Source organism: Manacus candei, unplaced genomic scaffold (genome assembly GCF_025592945.1).
Source record: "Manacus candei isolate 608988 ecotype Guabito, Panama unplaced genomic scaffold, ASM2559294v1 h1tg000033l, whole genome shotgun sequence".
NCBI classification, from domain to species: domain Eukaryota; kingdom Metazoa; phylum Chordata; class Aves; order Passeriformes; family Pipridae; genus Manacus; species Manacus candei.
In genome coordinates, this window is record NW_026138081.1 from 4,958,325 (window position 1) to 4,983,364 (window position 25,040).

General features: G+C 46.2%; 1 protein-coding gene across 2 annotated transcripts in view; it reads left to right on the forward strand.

Annotated features, from left to right (window-relative positions):
• Positions 1–10,425: 10,425 nt before the first annotated feature.
• GALNT16 (polypeptide N-acetylgalactosaminyltransferase 16) overlaps positions 10,426–25,040 on the forward strand; it is a 73,113-nt gene continuing 58,498 nt past the window's right edge. Inside the window, exon 1 of one of the 2 annotated variants that reach the window (XM_051791425.1) lies at positions 10,426–10,821. In XM_051791425.1, coding sequence (XP_051647385.1) covers positions 10,618–10,821 — 204 coding nt within the window. In that variant the 5' untranslated portion in view covers positions 10,426–10,617. Of the gene's footprint in view, positions 10,822–12,263; positions 12,282–25,040 lie in introns of those variants that run through there. The other variant, XM_051791426.1, reaches the window with a different exon arrangement.

The window sequence follows — 25,040 nt, forward strand, 5'->3', positions numbered from 1 at the left end:
TGGGTGAGCCCTAGCTCATGATGAATGGACAATGACCTGATGGTGTGATGCCATCACAAATAATTTCTGTTGCAGATGATTTAAAACAACTTCAGATTTAGATGGATATGGTGCTAGTTGCACCCCAGACAGCAGTTCTTCTGTCATCTTTTTTCCTCTCCCATAGGAGCCCATATTCACCAAGTTTTTGTAAGGCAGTTTTTGTTCTGCTTTGTCTACCGTAAGAGAAATCCACCTTCTGTTCTCACTCTTCTTCCTCACCATACAAATAATATTCACTTGCTTTGTTAATTGGACTCTTTCCTCTTTCCAGCAGGCTTGTTCTGAAGCAGCCAGGGCAGTGCTGAGTGTGCCTGTGAGAGGAACAGCCTCCTGGATTTTCCTTGCAATGCATGGGACACCTGACTGAGGAATTCCTGGCTTTCCCCAAAATCACTCCTCTGGTTAGCAGTCTCTTGTGGCACCTCCCACTGAGACTCTGTGAGGCTGGACTTTAATTCTTTAATTTCTAGATCCAATGGATATTTTTTGTTGTGTTTCCCATTTGTCATTCTCTGCTTTGCTGTTCCAGACCTTCCATTTCCTACCTCCTTGCGTCACAGAGGGCCCTCAGACTGTGTTATTTAATGACAGGGCTAGTTTTCTGCTAACAATCAGAAGACACATCTCTTCCCTCACTGTTGATTACACTCTCACATGGCTTATTCTTAGCTCTTTCTTTTGATCCAGGAGCTATGAAGAACATTAAGGAGGATAAGGCAGGAGGAGGGAGATGTGAAGAAGTGGAGTGTTTGTTTCTCTGTGCATGGAGAGGTTGCAGAAGTTCCTGAGAGCTGGAAACATGTCAAAGCAAACTCATCCTTCAGAGCTGGTTGGGGGCAAAATGGCCCTGTGAGACACATCTGTCCTCCTACGGAGCTCCTCCCTGCACCTAATGATAAAGGGAATCTGGTGCCTCCTTCCCTCTGTGTCTGCTGCCCTCAGCTGCCCTTGGGGAAGAGCTGGCATCTGCCAGGAAGGGAAGAGCTGCCTCCCATCACTGGGGACACAGGTACGGGGGCTGCTGCCACCCAGCTGAGGCAGGAACACAGCACATGAGAGCCCAGCATGTGTCTGAGGTGCTGAGATGGTGGGGTCTGAACTTGCTCTGTGCTGGAGTTGGGATAAAGCCTGCCTAGCTGAGCCAGCTGCTTGGAGCAGAAAAAAAACCAGGGAATGAAGTAGGAAAGACCAGGATCACACTTATGTATGGTAACATAACTGTTGGCAGGCTGAGATTGCATATACTGCACATGGGGCTTTAAAACTTGGGCCTATCAATATAGCTATTTTTGTCTGTATAGATTTTACTGCAGTAAAATAGCTTGTAAGTTCTTCAGTATGCCATTAAGCAATATGATTATAATTGTTGCACAGAGCCTTTTTCATCCTCTGTCTGTGGGGAAAAGTATGCTGCAGTGGACACATTTGTGGAGGAATTACATGTGCAAGTAGTTATGTATTTGCTAAAGATGGCACATTTCTTGGATCTCGCTGTGACCTTCAAACAGAAATGGTCATCCTTGCAATGGTTCTTAGCTCCTGTGGGAGATATTTTCCTTGTCTTCAGCCAGCACCAGAAAAAGTGGTGTCTGCTGTAAACTTGAGTTGACTTAAAACTAATCTAAGGGTGTGAAATGTGCAAGCATGCATATGCATGTTATGATGTATCTCTATATCTGGAAATACTGCAGTGATGTGCTGAGCATCTCTGCAGACATGCAAGTGTTCAAATGAAAGAGTACCACTTTCATTTACAGTGGCTTAAGCAGTTTCTCCCCCTTCTCACTCTGTTTTCTGACTGCTGTGCTCCACAGTGACAGCTCTTCATTGCCAAATCATGCATTCAGGTACTGGAGACAATTACAAGGAAAAATGAGGGGTCATTTTTATAGTGAAATTTTTTACTTCATAATTCCTATCCCCTCTTATATGCAAAAGTGGTGGAGGTCATTTTGTTCATCATATCCAAAGCATTCATCTATAGAGGAGGATAAAAATATTTGCCCTAAAATGTGACTATTTAAAGAATATGAATCTCACTTTCCCTATTACTATTACAAATGTAATCTTTATTACATTTCTATATTATACAGTGTGCATTATAGAAGTTACTTCCTAATGATAAAATCCTTTGCCTTTCAAGGACAGATAAAAAGTCTGGGACTCCTCCATTGGGGAAGGAAAGGCTAGCCATGAGGGCAGAAATCATGGAGGCAGTGAATAAGGTGAATGGAGAAGTGCCATGCACCAAATTCCACTGTTTGGGGTCCAGGGGGCAATTGGTGTTGCATGTAGGAGGTTCCTTTACAACATATAAAAGATAAAGTGTTGTTGTGCAACATGTAGTGAAGTGTGGACATTGTTGTCACAACAGGTGGTGGAAGCAGATGCTATTAAGAGGTTAAGAAGGTGAATATGTAAATGTATAGGCTCTATTGCCATAAACAGATCCTATAGGGAATAGAAGGATGGCATCCCATAAAAGAGGAGCAGGTATGCCAGGGGAATATGAAAGGGACAGACTGCAGGAAGGGGCCAGGTTCATGAGTTCTCTCTGAACAGCATGTCTTGAGACAACTTCTGGAGACAGGGTAATAGGACAAAATGAACCATTGGTTTCCCTCAATTCAGTGTAACTTATGTTCTTACTAGTATGTCCCAAATGCTACATTTTCTAGCAGTCCTTTGGGATGTTTTGTAATAGACAGCCTCTGGTGTCAGGTGTCTTCATGGTGAGGCTGTCAGCCAGCTGTCACCAGCACTGGGGGGTTTTGGAGAAAAATTCTGTCCTCAAGTTTGTACCTTCAAATCTCTTTTCATTCTATGGGACCTGATCTGCAAACCAGGGAGCCCCATGTGCCTGCTACAGAAGTTAGGGCTGGAAAGGGTCTGCGAGTGTGGGGATATGAAACAGGGATGATGTAAACTCAGTTCCCTAAAGCAAATGCCCTCAAACGCTCATTACCTTCGGCCGGAGCCAGTTGCTCCCAGCACCTTGCAGCATCAAAGTCAGGCCGGCTGCTGTGGAGGTTACATGTACCTGCACTGAGATCCCAGCTGCCTTCAGGGAGTTGGCTCTCACTAGTGCTTCTCTTGCCACCCTGACTGTCATTTTACTTTTAGTGCTTCATTAACTTTGGGTTGCAATATGGCACAGGTCACCTTGACTTTCTTATCTTCCCATGCTGCCTCAGTGATTAACCTGAGTGTGGGAGAGAAACACTGAATGTTAATACTGAAACCCCAATAAGACTAATAAGAAGAGCTGAGCAAGGAGAGGTAGGTACATGACACACAAGCTGCTGACCTGTCCCAGTACCGGCAGCGGCTGGGGGCTGGAGCTGTGCAGGGATTTAAATTCCAAGTCTTCCCAGGCATAGCTGTCACTGCTGAAGTTTTCCAAAATGACCAGACCTGCATGATCCTAGTTCAAAGGGTTCCCAGCCTGGATGACTTTCTAAAGTCGTGAAAGAACAGCAGCTTCATTTCTGCAAGATCTTCAAAATAATTTAGCGGCGTATTTGTGGAATCTTAGCAATACTGGGATTGCTGTTTATAGAGAGGAATGTTGTCAGGCTCAGATTGTGTACCTTATTCTTCAATCAAAAACGGTGCCATGTGGATGGTGTTGTCTGTTCGTTGCCCCATGAAGCCCCTGGTGTCTTCCAGGCTGACACAGCCGCTTGCTGACCTGCTGCAGGTCAGCAGTTTATACCGGCTGCAACTCCACCAGGGCTGTCATCTCAATAAATATTCTTGCCATCCTTGATGTCTGCTTTACCCACCTCCCTGGGAGTAAAGATGTTCCAGTATAGCACAGATGGAAATGCTAGAAACTTATAAATATTTAATATCTTGTTGTTCCTGGATTGTACTCCTGACATTACAGGCAGGGATGTCTGACGTCCTCTGGACTCCAACCCCTTTCCTGGCTTTTTTATACACTCCAGTTGCCACTTGGAGACAGACTTTGATGCCAGCAGGCAGATTATGGCATCAGGCTTGCTGCAGCAGCACTGCAATGGCTCTGGAGTTGACTGATCCATCACTCCTATTTCTGGCCTCCCTTCAGCCTGGAGTTTCTCATGCTTAGTGCAAGGGCTGGAATGTTTTGGAAAGTTTTCCATTAATTGCCCAAGGCATTTTCAGTAATAGAGCTTCAAAAATACATTTCTGTGATCTTTAGGAAAGTTAAGCATCTTTCATTGCACTCTTCTCAAACCCAGTCTGCTGTGCAGGGTGCAAGCCCCTTTTATGGGATGTGTGAGAAACTGGGTGGGATATTTTTCACAGGTTATTTCCCTGATTGTTGTGTTTTCACATGGAATTCCTCTGTAGTGGAAGACAGGAGTTTCATCATTTTACCAAATGAGCATTTCAAACTGCTCCTCCTTTGCAGCCAAGAAGACTGTTACAAGCACTAACCTGGTAGCTACATTGAGCTGCAAAAGCCTTGAATTTCTATGAGGATTAAATTGCAGTTCAGGTCACAGTCAATGCTGTGATGGGATGCCAGTAAAGGAGAGCAAATTGTCATCTGATTGTAATAAAAAGATTTTATTGTTAATTAATTCTGAGTACCATAAAAAGTGCTATATGCTTTACCATGAAGGTGGGAAATAAATTCTTATCCTAGAAAAGATGCAGCAAAGAAAAGAAGTAAATGATTTGAGGTGAGAAAAGGAAATAAAAGTGGTAGGAGGGAGAGCAAGGCTCACAACATGAATCAAGTTGATTATACATGGATCTCCTAATTAATAAGTTGTATTAATATGTAATTATGACTACTTAAATATTTATTCTGTTTCTGCACTTTTAAAAGATTGTACAATGGGTGTATGAATTTAGAGCATTGTTCTGGGCTGTTGATCATTCCTGTCCAATTCTGCCATAACACCACTCCTCACTAAGGCTGCATCTAGTCTTGTAGTGGCAAAACAGGTGGGTTACCTTGCTTAGAGGGGATTAATGGCACTGTCTCCTAGGGGGTGGAGAGGGTGTCCTGAATCCCAGCTAACCATCTCTGAAGATTTTCCTGGCTCTTCCATACTGTCTTGCCACTGTTAGCCTTCTAGCAGGTGTTTTTCTCTTCATACTTGAAGAGCACAAGTGCAATGGGGAACTGTTAATTACAGCTCACTGGGAATTTTTTTGTAAGCTCTCATTTTCCTTAAGAAACATGCCCATGAAAGTAATGTTAAGATTACAGTGACCTTAAACAACACTTAAGACAATGTTTCATTGTACAATTTAAAGCAACTGAAATCCTGGTTTCCAGTTAACTATATGCTATTTGACTTAATTTGGCCCTAAGTCACTGTCCTCCACCACCTTACTGTTTGCACACTGTCATCTTGGCATTATGGTATGGGTAAACATGTCTCAGAGGTTTATAGGGGTACGATTTGGATCTGAATGAAGAGCATGGTGAGATGTCATGGTCAGACTATCAGAGGGGCCTCTCCTCCATTATGGGGAAAGAACTTCATCTCTTTCTGCCCATTGAGACAAACATTTCCCCTTCTCCCTCATTTTTTTGAACTGAAATCATGGATGAGCTGTGAGTCTTCTCCCTTCAATGGGTAAATTGCTTTCCCCCACTCCTACCAACCTCTTCCTAACACGGAAGCAGACCACTGACCCTGCTTGGGAAAAGACCAGGAGCTTCACCAGGGAGGGTGAGTGTCCAGCCCAGGGATCAGCCAGAGGAGGAAGAAGGAGCCACTTGGTGGCAGCAAGTTCAGAGAAAACATCCTAAGACGTCTCACCTCCTGGGCACTCTGCTCTGCCCATGCAGAAGGAACTCCCCGAGGAGTGATCTCTTGTGAAAAATCCTGGGAAAATTCCTGAACTGAGGCTGCTCTTCCCTTGATGCCATGAGGAGCTCAACTGCTGACTGGCTGCAGGAAAGCAGAGCTGCTTCTCTCTGAGCAAGTCTTCTCATCCCAATTTATCATCGTAACATGCTACACTGGTTTCTCTCTGGAGCATGACCTGCTCTAATCCCTGAACTCTGATGCTAATTTTCTTCATATGTTCTTAGCTAAACTCTGGATAAATTTACTCAAAACAGTTTCCAGAGTCTAGACAGACCTTACATTCATGTTTCGGATGGCACTTCCGTGCCTGGAGGCCACAAATATAGCAGACCTGATTTCTCAGGTCAGAGTAGTGCTAAGAAAAACCTTTTGGTGTTCTCCAGATGTTACACAGTTGAAAGCTCAGTTATGTTTTCTGTCAGATGACTGCAAAAACATGCACTGTGTCTCACCATAACTATAAAGCAGCCATACCTCATTTTTCTGAAGAGAAATCTGGATGATGCTTGTCTTTTCCCCTGCAACAAAGATCACCTCAATTTTATCTGGGCAATTTGGGACACCAGATTTCCTAAATGATGTTACCTAAGCTGTCAAAGACACAAAAATGGCTTCTCAAGAGCACTTTTTAATATTCATAGCTTTAGGAGATCTCTTTCTTTTCTCTTTGAAGGGGATGCTGGTTAGGGCCTTGGTGTTTGTAAATAAAATAAGGTTCTCAAACCTCACATAAATTTCTCCACATAGCTGGTCGTATTCCTCCTCCTGTTGTGTATTGACATCATTCACCAAATACTTAGTCTATCCTTATGCTAAAGAATCAGCCACTTGGGTTCCTTATTCCACTGTACAAAGTTTGTCACAAAATAAGGTAAAACTTAACATTTCTAACATGGAACTGGAAAAGAACAAGTGTGCTGTGGGCTTTGTATAATCTTGATTTGATTGGTTTATTATGTGTCTCAGGTCACTTCTCTTACGGCATTTATTGAATTAGCTGGTGCTTTTGCAAAGATCAGCTGTGAAGTATTATGACTGTTAATATTCACTGTATGTCTACATTGCAGGTTGTGTGGTGTAGACATTTCCATGCCAGACTGTTTCTGGTATTCTTTTCTATGATGGGGATGGTTCTAAAATCTGAATGCAGCATTGCAGCTTACAGTATAGCTATACCTGAACAATTTATATTATCAGAGATCCCTGTAGAACATAAGGTTTGAAGTGTGTTGTCTTTTAAAAGAAAGATGACATTCTGGAGCAAAGTTTGATGATCAGAGATTAAATCATTGCAAGTTCTGGCTGCAGAACATGAAACCTTTGTTACCAATAGCTTGGACCTGAGAGCTAGTCCTCCTGCAAGTGAGGTATTTGGGCCCTGTAGATGAAACATTGCTGTAGACACTTCCAAAGCATGTGGAAGCCTGTGCTGCCTAAGTGCATGTCTTTTCAGCTGTGCTGAAGGTCCTTTCTCCTTCAGGTCAGTCAGCTCTAGTGCCGTGAGCAGCACGCCCTAACTCTCTTCAGTTCAAATAGGTCCCAAAGCTTAGGCAATGTAAATAATGGATCCTTGCAAATCTGGTTTGTCTGTGCTGAACTGGATACCTGTGGGCATGGTGAGCTGCTCTGCCACCAGCTCCGAGGGTGAGTAACTCAGTGCTTTTGCTGTGCCCTTTGCTGCTGTTGTATGCTAGAGCGGAGCTTCCCTACCCTGCTTGTTTCTGGCAATTCCCTACAGGCCATCCCTTGAGAGGGATTTGGGGGTCTTCAAATTAAATGGTTAAATTATGTGGGTTTTTTTCTTCTAAGTAATGAATTAAAGAAGTGATTCTTCACAGGAGAGTTCCTGTCACTCATGTAAGTTGTCAGCACACCACATTACCCAGGTAGAACAAGTAAACTCAGTGGTTTTAATTTCTTGGTGCTGTTTTCTGAACTGCTGGCAATGCTCTGGGAATAACAGGATGTGATGGGGGCAGAATAGCAAAGAGGGCTCGGCAGTATGTTTTGCACGAGTGAGAAGGCACTACTAAGAGCTTGGAAGTCTCCTTTCCAAGAGCTCATTGATGACAGAGAGCAGCCACCAGTACACAGTCAGCTTTCAAGGCTTGTGCGTAAGATGCTTCCAGTGACAAGGGTCAGCTGGATGCAGGCAGCTGCCCACTAAACTGCGCTGTGGACAGTGCCTCCCTACCCTGTATGTACAGTAAAGTGCCAACACAGCCTGAAATCTCTCCTGATACATTCCTCTGGGCCGTGATTGCAGCTCTGAAACAGAGCAAGACCATATTGCACTGCTCCCTTGATTACCTGGCAGTGCTTTGCACCTGCTTAGCATAGGGGTTGATGGCTGTTGCTGGCAGGCGGGACCAGTCTGGTGGGTGTGAACCAGTACTGTAGCATGGAAAGGTGCTGGGATTCATCAGCAGGTGCCAAATGTTAGACTGCACTTGCAAAACTGAAGTTTCACAGGTAAATGCTTTGAAAACATGATTTCTCTGGCCCATGTTCTGCATAGGGAATAAAGTGCAAGGTGTCATTCCTCAGAAGATGGTATCTGCTCTGGAAAGGGAAGCATGCTCAAAATGGTGTCCTTGTAGAATCTGAAGAGTCTGGGAGCTGGTTTTTTTCTGAGCAGAAAAAGGAGATGCTGGGCTGACCCTGCAGGGGACTTGTCAACTGTTAGAGGCTTGGCTGAGGCCGAGATGCTTGTGCAGTGGGGATCTCCATTAGGATAGTTGGAAGTCGAGTAATGTGGTGTGAGGAGGCAATGGTTACTGCATGGCAGCTTATAGGGTGTGCTGGGGGGGGGCAATGCAGGAAGAATGGCTGCAGTGGAAGGGGGAAGCAGCATGCTTGGAAAGGCAGGAGGAGGCAGTCTGCTTAATTCAAGTGTTGGGGCAGAGGATTTTCTCCTGTTTCACACTTATTTCTCCACTGCTGTTCGTAATTTGCTTTTCTGTAGTGAATTTCACCAAATGGTGAGAAAAGATTAAGAAGAAATCAAGCTAAGTCTGGTATGATCTACACAGTGGTGAAAGAGGAGACAGTCTATGGGGCTAGCTCTGCTGTCATGTGGACATGAACACATCTTACTCTCCATCTTTCCTTTTTCTGAATCCTTGGTACAGCTCCTTTGCCTCTCTTCACATACCTCTGCAACCCAGGCAGCTGCTGGATCCAAATGCATGTAGGAGAGCAGATGCACTTCTTTTGGTAGGACTGGGAAAGAGATTGAAAATAGTGGGAGCCCAGCTTCCACAGGTTACTCATACCACTGGAATAGGTTTGGACTGGGTAGCTTGGACTAATTATGTTTTTGTTGATCTCTTGGAGGACTTTGTTTTTGCCTTAAAGTCTCAAACTTCCCCTAGCCACTGACTATTATCAGCTGGCCTGGGAAGCTATGGTGGTTGACAGGTCATTGGGAAAGGTACCTTGGAGGATGTGAGATGCTTTCTAACATCTTTCTGTATCAGGAGTGCAGTGTGCTTTGCAGGGAGGTTGGTGTAGAGCAGTCCTGGAAGTGGTGGTTCTAGAAATAGCATTGTGCCCTGAGTGCTAGCACGTACAAATCTGATGGATGAATTTTATACTGTACTGTACTTCAGGAAACAAGCAGTGTGCGGGTAAACCTGAAAGGGCAATTTAGTAGGGCAAATTGTAAATACATTTAGAGGAATTTGATCAGGAGGAAGGTAGGGCAAAAAATTATTTAGAAGCCTTATTGACATTTTCTGTACTATAATGCAAATCCCCTAATCCCCTCATCAGGTGCCTTGGAAGCACTCACATTTTCTAAGCATTTGTCTTCACTGCTAATTTTTATTGCTATCTCCTCCTGCTCTCACAAGCTACCTTTAAGCTGTAGCTGCACCACAGCTGCACTGTGCCTAAATGAAGCTTGTTTTCTCAAGCTGGATGGTCTGTTGCTTAAGCTGCCCTCAGGGCTGAATTCAGTGAGCTTTTTACTGCTGTAGCTTTGGCAGTGCCCTGTAATGGGGAATTGTATCATCGTTGACACTCCACTGCCATGCTTGCCCTCTTGCAGGGCTTGAAAGGCCTGAAGGCTGTGGTGCTGGCCCAGCTGCCCAGTTCTTGTGCCAGTGTGTGACTGCTGTGTGGTTGTGAGTAGCGGCAATGGGAACTGGTGCTTGGGCAGCTCCATCATCCTTGCTCCTGTGAACCACACCAGCTACAGTACGAGATGTGCTCATCTCCATGGAGTGGATGCCTAGATCCCGTGTGCCATGGGGTGCCACGGTGTATTGGCCGGTTACTTCCCCTACGGACACGAGTACCGCGTGGTGCTGGGGCCAGCGAGGACAGGGACCCGGGCAGGCGGTGCAGGAGGGCAGACTGCTGTGCTACCCGCGTCCCAGCAGCTGCCCCCTGGGGCTGAGCCCGTGTTACCTGCGCCCCGCCACGTGGGCCCTGCCGCCCCCTCCCCGCTTCGGCTGCAGCGCTGAGCGTACCCTCAGCTGCATCTCGCCGGCAGCCTGCCCCGGCCCCTCGCGCCGTCCAGGCCGGGAGGAGGAGGAGCAGGAGGAGGCGCGGAGCCCTCCGCCCCCTGCGGCGGAGCGGGCGAGGCGTTAGGACCCGGTGGCGGCGGCTGGGCGGTGCGGGGCCGGGGCCGGAGCGGTGCGGGGCGGGGGGGGAGCCGCGCCGCCGCCACCGCCTCCTTCTCCTCTCCTTCCTCCCACAGCCGCCCCTGCCCGTCGAGGCAGCGCTCCCAGGCTCCCCTGGGGCGCTCGGCATGAGGAGAATCAGGGCCAATGCCATCGCCATCCTGACCGTCGCCTGGATCCTGGGCACTTTCTACTACTTATGGCAGGACAACAAACCCCGCTCGGCGGCCGCCGGCAGGTCCGCCGGCAGCGGTAGCGGCGGCGCCCGGAGCGGGCAGAGGACGGCCGGCAGGCTGGAGCTCCGCCGGGAGGAAAAGACCATCCCCCTCATCGTGAGTGAGCGGCGGCCGCCGGCATCCCGTCCTGCCGCGGCGGGGAGGGATGCTCGGGGAGGGAGCCGCCGCGGCGGGCGCGGGGTGAGCTGGCGAAGGGCTGCGCTTTACCTTCGGGTTGTTTTCTGTTTATTTTAGCGTTCGCGCTTGTCACCATGGCAGCCGCTACAATCGGGGAGCAGGGTGGGCACGCTCAGGGGAATAGAGTAATGTCGTGGGTAAAGTGTTTGCGAGTTGTCTCCGCCGCTATCACTCAGCCCGGGCTCTGCTCCTCCAGCTGAGAGCGACTGCCCTTGGCCGGGGAAAAGGGCGGGTGAAACAGCTGGAAGGTTTTTGGTTCGCGTTCAGGAGACGCATACATACATATATGTATACACACAGGCATGTATGTGATCACAGTGCTTTGCCGTCAGGACCGGCAAAGAGCCATGACCTCTCACAAGCCCGTCCTCCGGCCAGCCGGGCTCTGAGCATCGGGCCGGGGGATACGAATGGCATTACACTGAGGGATTGTGCAATCCTTACCAGCCTCTACCTCGGCCCCCTCCGTTTGGAGAACCTGGACACCACTCGTGAGTTTTGTCTCTTTTAAACCAGAGACAATAACCTGTGAGTCGGGCTCAGGCTAGAGTCTGGGCAGGGTTGTAGTTGGATGGGAGCCCTCAGGCCTCCTTCCTATCCTTAGGAGTGGTAGCAGTGCCCTCATGTGCTACTTCAGTTTTGTTGAGAGCCGCACACTCTGCCTTCCCTGGGTATCTCTGGGCTCAGTGAGGTGATAAAATCAAGCTCCTGACTTAAGGATGATGAGAATCTTTCTGCTCTGTCTATGAAGGTGATTTGTCCTCCCTTCAGCCTGTATAACAGCATCAGTAAAGCTCTCCCAACTCTAGGCAATAGCTTCATAAAAAATAAACCAGCCCCTGGAGCAAAAAGTGGCCCAGCAATACTGTTCCCGGGAGCTGAAGCAGTTTGGGAACTGCACTGTGTGTCACTCTTTGGCTGCAAATCCATTTGTCAGCTGGTTATGCACACATGGAAGCGAACAAAAGCAGCAGCCTGGTCAGAGTTGGGGCAGGGACCGGGCGCTGGGGCTCTCCACTTCCTCCCTTGACTGGCACTGGGGTTTTTGGCTGTCTCTCTTTTCGCCAGCTGTAAAGTGGGGGTGGAAGATGTATGTATGAGTATTTGGAAAGCCTTATGAATGTTTGGAAAATGCTGTCAGAACACTCCCAGCCTTCAGGCAGCAGGGTGGAAACCCTTCAGATGAGACCCTTGGCCATTGTTTGCAGCTGCCAAAACTCAAAAGTCAAAACTGAGGCTCATGGGCAGAGTAAGGATGTTTATTTCCTGCTTGCTAGGGCCGTGGGCTTCCAGCAGTTCAAGCTGCTCTGCTGTGCATCTCTATGGATCTCTGTGCATCCTCCTCTATGGAGCAGGACTGTGGAAATTAGTACAGTGAGGTGAGGAGCTCTGTGCGAGTCCTGTTATTGCTGTAGCCCTTTAGGCTCTCAGGAAAATGATCTCAGGCTGGCCAGGGCTGAGTTGAATAAACAGAGGATTTAGAGCACTCCTGTCTTTTTGATTCCACCTTAGTGGCAGAGGAAGCTGTCCCTGAGCCCCTGATTTCTTGTGTGTGCTTGAACAAGCTGCTCTGGCAGTTTTATTCTTCCATTTCACTGCTTATCCCTTCTGGGTTTTTATAGTGTTTACTTTACTCCCTCTCAGAGGGCTTGTGAGGTTGCCCGAGTCCATATCATCTGCCAAGCACCTTAAAATCCTCGGGAGGAGGATACTGTGGCAGCGCCACACATTGTTATATTGCTGCTGTTTGGGGGGAGGCAGTATGTGCTCATGGCTAACCACAAAGCCTCTCCTTACAAGATGTAGCACCACGCAACAGCCACTCCAGATCTGGTCCTGTTCTCAAAATGATGTAAAGCATCCCAGCTCTGCTCCATGCCTGAAATCCCTTAGCAAGGAAAAATATTTGTCCTTTGCCTCTCCTCTCCCTCTGTCACTGGAATCCCAAGATGTGCCAGCCCCCTCCAGTATGTCCTGACCCCCGAGCAGTCAGCAGCTGAGATGAAGGAGGACCCTCTCCTGATGCACCTGACAGTGGGGCATGGTGGAAATATGACATTCTGACCTGCCACGATCCATTTACATAGAGAAGAGAAACAGGAGGGGTTTGTGGTATTTGGGCTTCCCCTCATGCATGCAGAATGGTTTCCCTAGGGTTTGGTGGGTTGCTGTGAGAGGCAATCTGGTAAAATACAATATGTGTACTCCTGTAACTATGCAGTGCCATGGCTATGGAGAACTTGATGTGCTTCACTGCGATGCACATAACGAGCCAACTGGGCCATGGCGTCTGCCTGAGCTGCTGGGGCCAGAATCAGGGAAGCGACTGTAGGTGGGTATGGGGTGGGAAGGTTGGCAGGGGCCTGGGGATAACCCCCACAGGGGGTGGCATCTAGCTGGGTCTGAGCAGTTGGTCCTGTGGCTGAGTTAGCTGTGTGAGCCTGCAGGGCTGGTTACACCAGGGCTGTAGCTGTGCACGTGGCCCTCAGCATGGCCCGGCTTCATCTGACTGCCTGACATGTGGGCTGTGGCAAGGCCCACTGCCCTGTCCCAGCCAACATGGAAAATGTGCCACATCAATTGCTCTGCTGGAGACATAACGAATCTAGAGAAGCAGCTGTCCTTTGGCAGTGTAGAGCCCTGGACCCTGAGTTAATTCCCATCAAAGTTAGGTTCCTTGACTGTCGTGGTAATGTGTAATGGCAGTCTTGTGTAAGGGGGGGGCGTGCCTGTGCTCTGCCTGCTTCTTGTATCCCTGAGTAGCCACTGAGACAAGCTGTCCATTTTAACCATTTTTTGGTTTCCTCTGCTCCTCATGAGTGATGGTTTTGGAGTTCAGGTTCGGGCTCATCTGCAAATAAGAGTGACTTGTGACTTATGAGTCTATGGAAAATATTTTTTCAGTTTTTTAAAACTGGCTGCTCTTTTGTCTGGGAAAAAGGAAAAAAAATCTTTCTTTTGGATGAGTGTGTCCAAGAGTTCTGCTCTTGTATCTATGCTATGACATTTCAAATCCTTGGCAAATGAAGGTGCATTGCATGGTTTTAAAAATTGAAGTGCTTTCTGGGCTTGTAGTTTTCTTCTTTATTCTCTCTCAATGTGAAGAATAAAAATCACCTCAGGTAAACACTGTAGTTGATTGCAAGTCTCAGCTTGAAACTGATTTCTTACTTGTTGACCTCATGTTTATTAGCACAACTTTAAACTTAAAATCTGGTTGTCTGATTCCCGGAGTCAGCAAGGGAAATCTTTGAATATTTAAGTTGGGGCATGGGGCTATCAGAAATCAGTGTCTCAGAAGCAGCTCATGTATTGAAAGTGATCCTACAGATCTCTTCTTTATACATAGAAATCTTGACATGTGGTCTCTCTGCAATAGTGTTGAAACAAACAGACCCTAGAGATGCCTGAAATAAAAATTCAGAAATTGGTAAATGTCAGGGCTGACTTGGTGACACACTGAGCCCCTGCATGCTTCCCCTTCCACTTGCCACGGAGGATGGAAACATGAGTGAGTAACCACAGTCCCAGGAATGCATTTTTATTTTGGAGCACAGCTCTGGCAGTTGGTTTGTGTGTTGAGTGTTTCTGAAGGATAGACTTCTTCCTTTTCTGTCCCTCCCAGGCAAAAAGTTGTCCTGTCCTCCAGGAAATTTTCGAGGACCAGAGGTTTTGCAGTGTGTCTTTGGAAGGGTTTTGGCATCTTTCCCACACTGTCTACCTCATACTGCTTGTCTGCTTTAGTATGGCACTGATGGCAGAGCCCATCTGTTCTTCCACCTCTAAAGATTGTGGCATGGGAAGCTTGTCCAGCATACTTGTGTCCTGCTGAAGAGAGCAAGGCTATTGCTGCCGTGTGGGCAAAGCTTGTTAGTGAGAGGGGTGGTTGGTAGTAGCTTTGAAAGAGGAATTTTTCTGTTGGCTGACCGTAAGCTGAGGGTGGGAGTATTTGCTCCCATTTCCCAGTCAAAAGCTGGATGTGAGGCTGCCCATGGGCTTCTCCATCTTGCTCACTTCTCTTAGGTGTCATGAAAGCAGCAACTTACCTGAAAGATGGAGACAGAAGAGTACTGTTATTTAAATGCTCTGAATTTTGTTAGGCTGGTGCCCAGTTGCTCTTTGGAGCAGATATGATGCCTGTTATCTTTGTCAGTTGCTCTTTGGAGCAGGTATGTTGTCTCTTGTGTTTGTCCTGCCAACTTTTGTGACCTGTGTATTTCCTCTGTGACCCCACTAGAGCCTGTTTAGCAGTGGAGAGACCCTATATTGTAATGCTGGCTCAGGTTGCCTGGGCTCAGCCCTCCTGGCTGTTCCCTGCCTCATTGCTCAGCCATGTAAAATGAGCACTGGGGAGATGAGATCAAGGTGTCTTATTTCCTTATAGCAAAGGCTTTCTAAATGCTCTGCAAAACCTCACTGCCTGTGGTGAGACAGCAAGCAGGAGACTCCTCTGGGATGCTTTGCTGAGAACAGGAAGTATCTGAAAGCATCGAAAAAGCTGGTGAAGAAAGATGTCAATTGTTTGATTCCCCCATCTTATTTAGCTAGAGAATCAGCAGTGGCTGGGGTCTACCTGCTTCTCTGAGTTGTCAAACTAGCACATTTAAGCACCATGTAAGAGCCCCTTGATATATGTTCTTCAGACCCTGGTACACCTAACTAACTTGGCCAAACAGTGTGCTCTGCTGCATTTGTTTTGTGTTGCCTTTGGCCGTGGGTATCTGAATCCTGTGGAGCAGGTGCTGTGTTCACTGTGTATTCATGAATGATTTTATTCTCATCCCTTCATCACGTTTCCTCTGTGCATAGCTTTCAGGGGATGCTGTTTTTCTAACAACTGGGACATCCTGCAACTTTCATGGTTTGCTAAATGATACCATTTTCAAGGACTTGCATCCCATTAAGGCTCCCGCATGTGTGCCTACCTGGATGCAGGTCTTGTAGCCTCAGGCATGTAACTCTAGGAATTGAGGTAGATCCTAAATAAATAAAAAACCTCCAACAAACTCAACAAGAGGGGGAAGAGCACTAATTCCTTTCATTGGCATATTGTCAGGCTTGATTTCATGTCCTGCTGTGCTGTGGAGGAGAAGGCCTAATATTTAATGAGATGCCACAGTCCATTTCAGCAAGCTCCTTACCATTTTACTCATACCAGGTTGCTCCCTCTTGAGTCTCCTGCCTTTTGGGGCCAAGATCAGGAATGTGGCTATATGGGTTTCTTTCTGCTCTTATGCTGGGTGGCTGCATGTCAATTTACACACTTGTGAACTCTCCATCTTACCAGTCTGCAAAACAGTTCTGCTCTCTGTGACTGCAAATATCATGAGTGTTAGAAGTGAGGTGGGAAAGAAGCTGTAGGTTGCAGTGCCAATGCTTTTGTAGGTGAAGGTGCTCCTGCCAGTTGTTGGGTTTGTTTGTGATGTTCAGCCTGGCCCATTCCCCTGCCAAAATTCAGCACCTGCCTGGCTCTTCCCTGCAACTATATGGCCTCTGCTCTTCCCAGTTTATATTAGGGTGGGGGACACAGCCCTTAATGCTTGGGGTTTTGTGGCAGCCATTCCTGCTGCGGCAAGACCCCTGCAACACTGATTTTTTTGGATCTCTGTGGGATCTCTCTTATGGCATGTGAGAGGCCTGTGCCAGCTCCCTGGGGAAGGATGACTTGGTAACTGTTTCTCTGAGGGTATTACTGCAGGAGGAAGATTCAAGGACGGTTTGACAGTTTAATATTTTATTTACAGTGTTTATGTTTTAAAAATGTGGGAATGACTGCTGTTTGCCTAAACGACAGAACATTATTTTGTATTCATTTGTCCCAGTGGCCCATGTGGTGCATTAAAAAATAAAATAAAAGAAATGGTTCACAATAGTAATACTAATAAAATCCAGTTTGCAACACTGGCCTTATTTGTTAATCAAAGTGATGCTGTAGCTGCAGTGAGGTAGCTGGGGCTTGGAGAACATGGTGATCTGGGCAGCCTGGGACAGGGTGTAGATGTGAGGGGGGAGCAAGTGTAGTGCTCCTGAAGATGATGTATTTTACTATAGCCTTTCCATTAAACTAGTGAGTGAAACAGTTGCAAGTTTTAGCTAGCTGAAGCATTCTTTAGTATGCAGCTGCTTCCCCAGTTAGATTTGTCTTTGCATATACAAAATTGCCTTAAGATTTAAAAGCTAAAAATTTAGCAGTGCTGCTGGAAATGGAATGCTTTGGGAGACATCTCAGGTTGCTGTTTGATGTTTGAAACTTGGTCCAGACACTTCATCCTGAGGCAAACAGGCTGAGTCTCTTGAAGGTCAAGGGGAGAAAATGTGGTTTTGTTTCACTGTGGTTTTGTGGCGCTGAACTGGGACTGCCCATTTTGGAGTGCTGAAAATGACAATTACTCCTGTTAGAAAAACATGCAGAGTAGCACAAAGGCAATGAAACAAACAGAGGTGAATGTGCTGGGTATGAAGCATGCGTGTCAGTGGAGTTCACTTGTGCTGTGCATTTTGTCCTGTCTGCAGGGGAAGCCCCAGGGCAGAGCCTGGCAAGGTGGGATTTCTTGCTCTTCCTTGGCTCCCCACAGGATGCCAGCTGGTTGTTCCTATTCAATGTCACCTCAGTGACAGTCCCAGGACCTCACCCTCTCTTTCCTGTTTTGGTCATTTTTGCAGCTCCCTTGTGCTCCTCTAGCCCTACCTGCCAGCTCCTGCAGTAGGGCTGTCAGCTCTTTGGGGTTGTCATGTCAGCTGTCCCTGCTGTTCTGTCTGTAGAGGCCTAGCTCAGAGGCCATGATCCACAACACAGCCCATACTACCACATTAAGGGAAAGATAAAACTAAAGTGAAACCCATGGATAGGGAGCTGAACTGGCTTATTGACTGAGCTGCAAACTCATCTTCCTTACAGGCTCTTTACATGCCTCAGTTTCCCCAAAGTCTAAAATGGAGATTTTATCTGCTTCACAGGGCTTTTGGGAGGCTTAGCTTGCAAGTTTTGTAAAGGACTAGAGATGAGAGAGATAACCTTAGCAAAATATTTGGTTGAGTTCTCCCTTTGTATACCTTTGAACCAGCAATGGATTAGCAGAAATGCAGCAGGTCAGGGCCAATCTGCTGCAAGAGGAAAGTATTAAAGGCACAGCATGGACTGCTCTGTCACTGAACAACAGGGTTTATTAGGAAAGTTTGTATCTTTCCTGTTGCTGTCTTCCACTGTGTTTTTATAAGCATATATTCTTGCAACTTATAAAAGTGATAAAGGACTGTAGGGGGACTGTTCACTTCAGATTTCCAGGTCCCGGTTGTGCTGGTGGATGCAGAGACACTGAGATATATAGGAGTTCATTTAAAACAAAATCAAAAACAAAGTAAAAAAAAATATAGTAGTCTCTTGGGCCTCATCTTTGCAGAGAAATTACCTATGTTGTGATGTGCTTTGAGCATATAGGTAGTTTCTCAGTGTTAGTAGAGGCTGGGGTTTTGATAGACAGCTGTGTGCTCCCTTTGGAGCTACTTTGTTTCTGCTACTTCAGGGGCATCATCTCTGCAGAGACCTACTTCAACCCCCTCTGCTGTGCCAGTGCAGGTCTCGCAGCACTGCTGGTGTCTGAGCCCTGTGCGTCCCCAGGATGCGAATGAAGCTGCCACATGGGGCTGCCCCTGGGCCGGGCAGCTGTTTTGGCTGGTCACATAAGGCTTGGTTGGTCGTCCTGCCATGATGGAGCTGTAGAGTTGACTTTGCACTTCAGGCTTCAAGGCTTCAGGCTGGGATAGTGCTCTAACTTCTGACTGTTATAGAATGATCACTGATGACATTTGGCTAAAGCTGCAGAAAATTATCTCCTTTAACCTCTTGTTTTCCTTCTCCCACTTTCCAAATTTTTTGTCTTATAAGCTGAAATATGATCCTTTCGAGGAGACTTTGTTTTAGCGTAGCAGAGAGAGAAAGCACCTGTGCTGAATCCTGCATCGTCCATTTTGTGTGCCTGTGAGGAAAAGAAAGGAATATTTTTCTTCCCTTTTTGTTTTGGATAACAGCCCTGAAACAGTTAGAGCTTGGCTGGAAAACTGCTTCTAATAAATGAAGGTGTCTTCAGAGATTCTCTGTGTGGTGGTTTTTCAAACCACACTCTGAAAAAAATCTTTCTGCAGGACAAAATTGTAAGAAATTATGCTTTCCATCTGCTTGCATGCTGAGTGCCCTGAACAAAGTATCTCGTGCCAGAGTGTGTCATGCCCAGTAATGCCATGCTGTAACTTTGTACCTTTTGGTACCAAGTATGCAGTAAAAAGCGTAATAAATGAGGAAGAGTGTGTAAGAGCTGCAAAAGCAGCGTAGCTCCTTGGGTAACTGGTCAGTTAAGTCTCTGAATGCAGGAATATGGATAGAGTGGCAGTGCAAATGGGAGCCATCACATCCACACAATGAAGTTGAAAAAATTCTGTGTTTCTTATGTAGTTTCCCAAAGTCTTATGAAATTGTAGAAATTAATAGTAATGCATTGAAGTTAGCAAATGTGAATGTTGCAAGTGCTCACTGTAGACTCCTGGTGAGTGTGATCATGCTGTGTTTCCCAGGTGCTATAATATGCTTGTAATTTTTGTTGAGTTTTCTTTCTTTATTCCTTTCTAGGAGATTTTTCAGATAGTAGTAGGAACTACCAGCCACCAGGCTGCTGATAGAGTAGGCTGTATGTGTCTCCCAACCTTCTGACATGTCTCAGTTAGTCTGAACTACCTATTTTATGCCTAAAGATAGGACACAGTCTCTCACAGTGATCTCAGGCTGGGTTCATAGGAACACTGACAAACAGGTAGGTCACAACCCTATCCCTGCCATAGTGATGCTGAGTTGCCACATCCCTGCTGGTGCTACACTTGCAGAGCTGGCTTCCCTGGCAGTACCAGCTGCAGGCTGGGGTGAGCACAGTCGTATTTCCCTCATTGCTCGGAGTGCAATGTGGTGTTTATACTGAACTTGGGTTGGCACCAGAAGGATGGATGCTCTGCAATGAGGTAACCCTTTCAAAAAATCTGTTGGAGCAAATCTGAGTGAACTTGGCATCTATTTGCATCCTCTCTGCATTTGGGTAGTCTAAGTCTGGTTGTGCCATACCTTGAAATGCCAGATTGCTGTGCCATGCCTGCTTGTTGAGTGACCCTGGGGGGCATTTCCAGGCAGTCTGTGTTGGGAAAACTGGACCACACTGGCTGGGCAGTCCCAAAGATACTTTGAGAAGACCTGGGAAATCAGTGTTCCTTGAGGACTAGCTATGAATCTGTCAGTTCAGGCGATGATGATAAGATGCAGTCAAGTGAGTTCTAGCCTTGGAGAGGCAGCCCAAGCACCTATCAAAGGCTGCCTTTGTCTGAGCGTGAAAGGTTTTTTTTAAGTCAGGTCCGTGAACAGATACAAATCTCACGTTAGGCGACCCACAAGGAGGGGGTTTACAATGAAAATAAACACTGTCCTTACAGCACAGGATACAGATTGAGTCACATCTGGTAATAGGAAAAGTCTGCTGATCTGCCTGCATCAATCTCCTTACAGCATTATTAAAAATTATGAATTGTAAATTATTTGCTCATTAATTTTGTTGGGCCCAAAATCTCACCTTCAGGAAAGATGTGCTGGAGTTAAAGGAAACATGATGGGGTGATTCAAATAATTGTATGTGGCAGGGCTAATGTGAAATATAGGTTATTGCTACATTCTTCTTTCTGCTGCTGTTCAGCTGTTAATTGTGTAGTGCTACCCTGTGTGATTGTTACCACTCCGACCTTTGCTGCCTCTTGTATCTGGAAATCAAAAGGGCTGCCTGAGTTCTTCTGCCATCCTCATGGTTTTGGATGCATTAGTCATGGCATGGCAGTGCCATGGCAATAGAGTCCTCTTGCCCACTGACAGCTTCCTCAGGGCAGTGGGTCTTATCAACTCTCGCTTGCACCAAGGAATTGTCAAGGACAGTGTACTGTGAGGACCTTGTTAGAGACATTTGATGTGTGCAAAGCTGAGCCCTTTAAATCTTGGTGCCCTAGTTAACAGGGATTTAGTCCTCCCAACCTGTCACAGTCCATCTCATTTTTCCCCCTCTTTCCTTTTACTTAGAGGATTATAATTGTTGCATTGAGCTTAAAGGGGATTGGAATGCTCTGTATTTTTCTTCTGCTTTTGCCCAATATGTCCTAAGAGACATCATAAAGAAGGAACAGGAAGGGATAAATAGGTATTAGCAGCACTGCAAGTGCTGAAGAAGGGGTGAGAAAACTCTCCCTACCCTATTGTGCCTGTATTGCAGAGTCTGCACAGGATGTTCTGTGACCTCCTGAGCTGTGGCAGCTGCCTGACACACTGGCATTAGTCTGTGTCCACAGATTGCCTGGTAAGCAGGAGCAGGGACTCCTGGCAGTCAGTTGGACAGGACCAACAGCTGCAGGGGGGGAGAGTTCAAATGGAACTGAGTTTATGAAGGGATTCCCTTCTTATTTTTCTGTGTCTTCTGCACCATTAGAACGGGAACCTTGTAAGACATTTTCTAGTTCCCCAGATGATGAGTGCATGAAAGGAACTTGCTGCTGCCAGTGGGCTGCATGTTCAGAAAACCCAGTACTCATCTGCACAGTTCCTTCAGCTCAGCTTCAGCAGAATCCAAAATCTAAACTTTAAATGCAATATCTTGACTTTTTGGGGAGGGGGTGGGTAGAGGGGTATAGGTGGGTGATGCTGTTCACTGTGGAAGAATACATAGAACTGTTAGAAAGCAGAAATGCAGGGTGACCATTTGAACTTCTCTAGTTTATATAGCAGCGAATCTGAGAAATTAGGAAATAATGCTGCACATGGTATTTATTAAATATCCAGGAAATTGCTAAACTTAAGTCTTGTGACAGATTCATTAAGACTAAGTAAATTTCAAGTATCCACAATGCATCATCAATTTACTTATCCAGCTTTCTGTTACTGCTTTTATCGTTCCACTAGAAATACACCTCCCACTGCTGTATTTAACTTGCTAGCCCTGTGTGAATCTTTAGTTGTGGTCTTCACCATTCTCTGTGCCAAGGATAGCCATGAAGCAAGTTGCCAGAAGGTTATTTTGATATTTCATATCTTTATGGTCTTGAGTAGGTGAGTTGGATTTGAATGAAAAATATTTCTATTGAGGTCAGAATTTGCTTTAAGTTTTCTGTTTAATATTATTTCCCCCAAGGTTAATTCCCATATCATTGTCCCATATCTGATAGGGGTAAATTTAGATGCTTTTGGTCACTGCCTGTCGGCTGGGAGCCCTTTGAGAGTCAAACGCTGCTCGGCCTGGGGTGGGCTCAGCTGCATTACAGAATTACTGGCAACAAATATTACTCAATAGGTAGACCTGCACGAGGTTGTGATGGAAGTGACTCCAGCCATTACCCATGTCTGCTTGGCAAGAGCTGGGTGGGGGTTGACTGTGTGCTGAGGATTCAGGTGCAAAAGGAGAGATATGAAGAGAAGCTGGTCTCTGTGAAAACTCAGCCACTCAGGCAGCCACCAGCTTTTCCCCTGCCCCAGCTGTAACTCTGTGTGCCAGGGGAGTGCATAGCGTAGCTCACAGTTGGATGTGTTTCTCTGTAGCAGGCTCTTTCTGTATGTGAGAGACTTGTTTTGGGTCTCTTCTGGGATGGGAGAGTAAGGCATGGAGAATAATAAACTGTTAGGGCCTATCACAGGCCTCCCTGGAGTTATCAGTTGCTGTGCCATCCTTTTCCAAGCAATTTACACATCAGAGTTGCCTGAGATGTCCCATTTGTCTTTTTCCTACCCAAGACCTCACACAAGTCTTATGCTGCTGGATGCTTCCTGATTATCTGCCAATCTCTTTGGATATCCAGACTGGGGGATTTTCTGCACAGGATGAAATGTGAACAGAAAAGATGGCTTCTGTCTTGGAATGTATAGCCTCTGCAGATGAGTAAGGTAAAGAGTTGGGGATAGAAAGTATTCTTTACCCCAGTTCCTGGTGAAGAGCTGAGGTTAAGCCCCTATCTCTGCTGAAAGGAAGCAAAGGTATGATTGAGATCTGCTAACCTCTGGTTGTTAACTCTGCTGAAATTACCAGTGAGGCCAAGACAGCTTGGATATTAACTGTGTACCAGCGCTTATTCCAAGAACTTTCTGCTGGATTCCACCTCTACTAAGAGACAATCAAAACTCAGTTTACCCTCTGGTACCTACTATTGTAACTAGCTGTACCTCACTACTTTTAGCCTTGATGATATATTTGTACCATCTCCCCACCTCTTGTAATTTCTGTGGTCAGTGATGGGTTGGCCACCTAAAGCTGCTTTGGCACTTAGTGTGTGTAACCTGAGCAGGCTAGGACAGCTTAGAGGGAACAAATTTGGCTTGTGGCTGGAGTGGGGTGTTGGGAAATCCCCTCCCCCTGATTACCTCAGTTATCCCAAATGCCAACTCAGGTTTTGCTGTGCATTGCTTTCTATGCATTCATTTTGGAGGAAGAAGCAGCATTTGAGGATAAGCTGCTGGGAGAGGAAATGGGGAGACAGGTTAGAAAAAGCTTCTAAATGATTCCTGTATGTGCAAATGTTAATTATTAAACCTGCTACCACTTAGCAACATGACTTCTTGTCGTGATAAGCTGCCTTTCCAGGCTGGACAGGAATAAATATCAGGGTGTTTTCTGAGCTCTGGAAGGTGGACTTCAGGTTTTCCCACTTCAGCCCTAATACTAAATGGTGTTGAAACACTCCTTAGCAGGCTGGGGTTGCAACCAGCTGAGCTCCCTGGGGCTGATGCTGCTTCTTCAGTATCAATTCTGCTTTTGGAGAGTTAAATTCTCAACTTAATCAGGGTAAAGTGTGGTTCCCCATGTTATATTGTTTTCAATGCCGCATGACGTTGTAACCATTGTCTGGCTTCTAGTTCAGTGCTTAAAGAAGTATCTTCTGTAATTAGATCTTCGGGATGGAAAATACACTGTAACACTTTTAATTGTTCTCTCTGAAGAAGAAGTGTGTTTTCATCTGCATCTATGTTCCTGGTGTTTGTGTGTTCTTGGTTTTTGTCTTGCTACAAAGTTCTTTACACAGATAGATAACAACATGAGAGCCTGGATGCTGAAATGCTTATATGCGTGGCTAGTGGCATGTAGCACACGTTGTCACGGGCAATGCCATCTGACTGGGCATATGGCCTTTTCCCCACAGGTTATTAATAGTCAAATGCAAGCAAAAACAGCAATGTCTACTTTTGTAGCAGCAGAATTTTACAGCGGTGAATTCAGCTGATTGTACTCATTTCCCTTCAAATAGGAGTCTCAATGTAGGGCATCCACTGCTGCTGCTGCATACCCAAATTTGTGTTGAGAAGGGGTATTCAGACTCTAGCAGTCTGAGCAACATCAGATAGATGATGAGAAGTTACAAATGGATGACCACGCATTTACCCCTGTTGCTTTGGCAAGTGGTATTGGGTAATATTTGTTGCCAGCAATTCTGTAATGCAGCAGGCGAAACTTTGCAGTCTAAGAGTGAGGCTCCTGGGGTATAGTCTGCACCTGGGCTGGATAACCCACTCTGTGAGGCATGCTGAAGAGTGTCTCTCCTGATCAGAGAGGTGATGAGTATTGTTTCTAGGTCAGCAGCAACATGCTACCTCAAGGAAGCTCCTGACAGCTGCAAGCAGCTCAGAGTCCTTAGGTAAGTCTGTCCTGTTTGACACAGGCTTGCTGTTGCTTCTCGAGTATCTCCATATGGTTCTATTGGGGTGATGGCTGTGGGACAGAAGTGGTTCTGCAGAATTGGTTTTTCAGAATGGCTCTGCACTGTAAGAGAAATGGCTCTTTAGACTTACTTGAGGGGGAAAAATGGCCAACATAGATCAAAAACCCTGATGATCTAAAGGAAGTACCTTTGCTCCTGAGAAGGGTAAGTCAAAAATTCCCACCTACTTGGTAGGGCCATTCAGGCTCCCTGTAGGCTTTGGTTCCAGAAGAACTATGTGCAATGCTTCTGCCAGTTCAGTACCTCCAGCCTTACCAAAGTGTATGTGAAAAGCAACTGTATGGGAATGTCTTTGATATTAGAGGGTAGCTCAGCTATCTGTCCTCAGGACAGACATCAAGTCTGACAAGGATGAAGGTATTTGT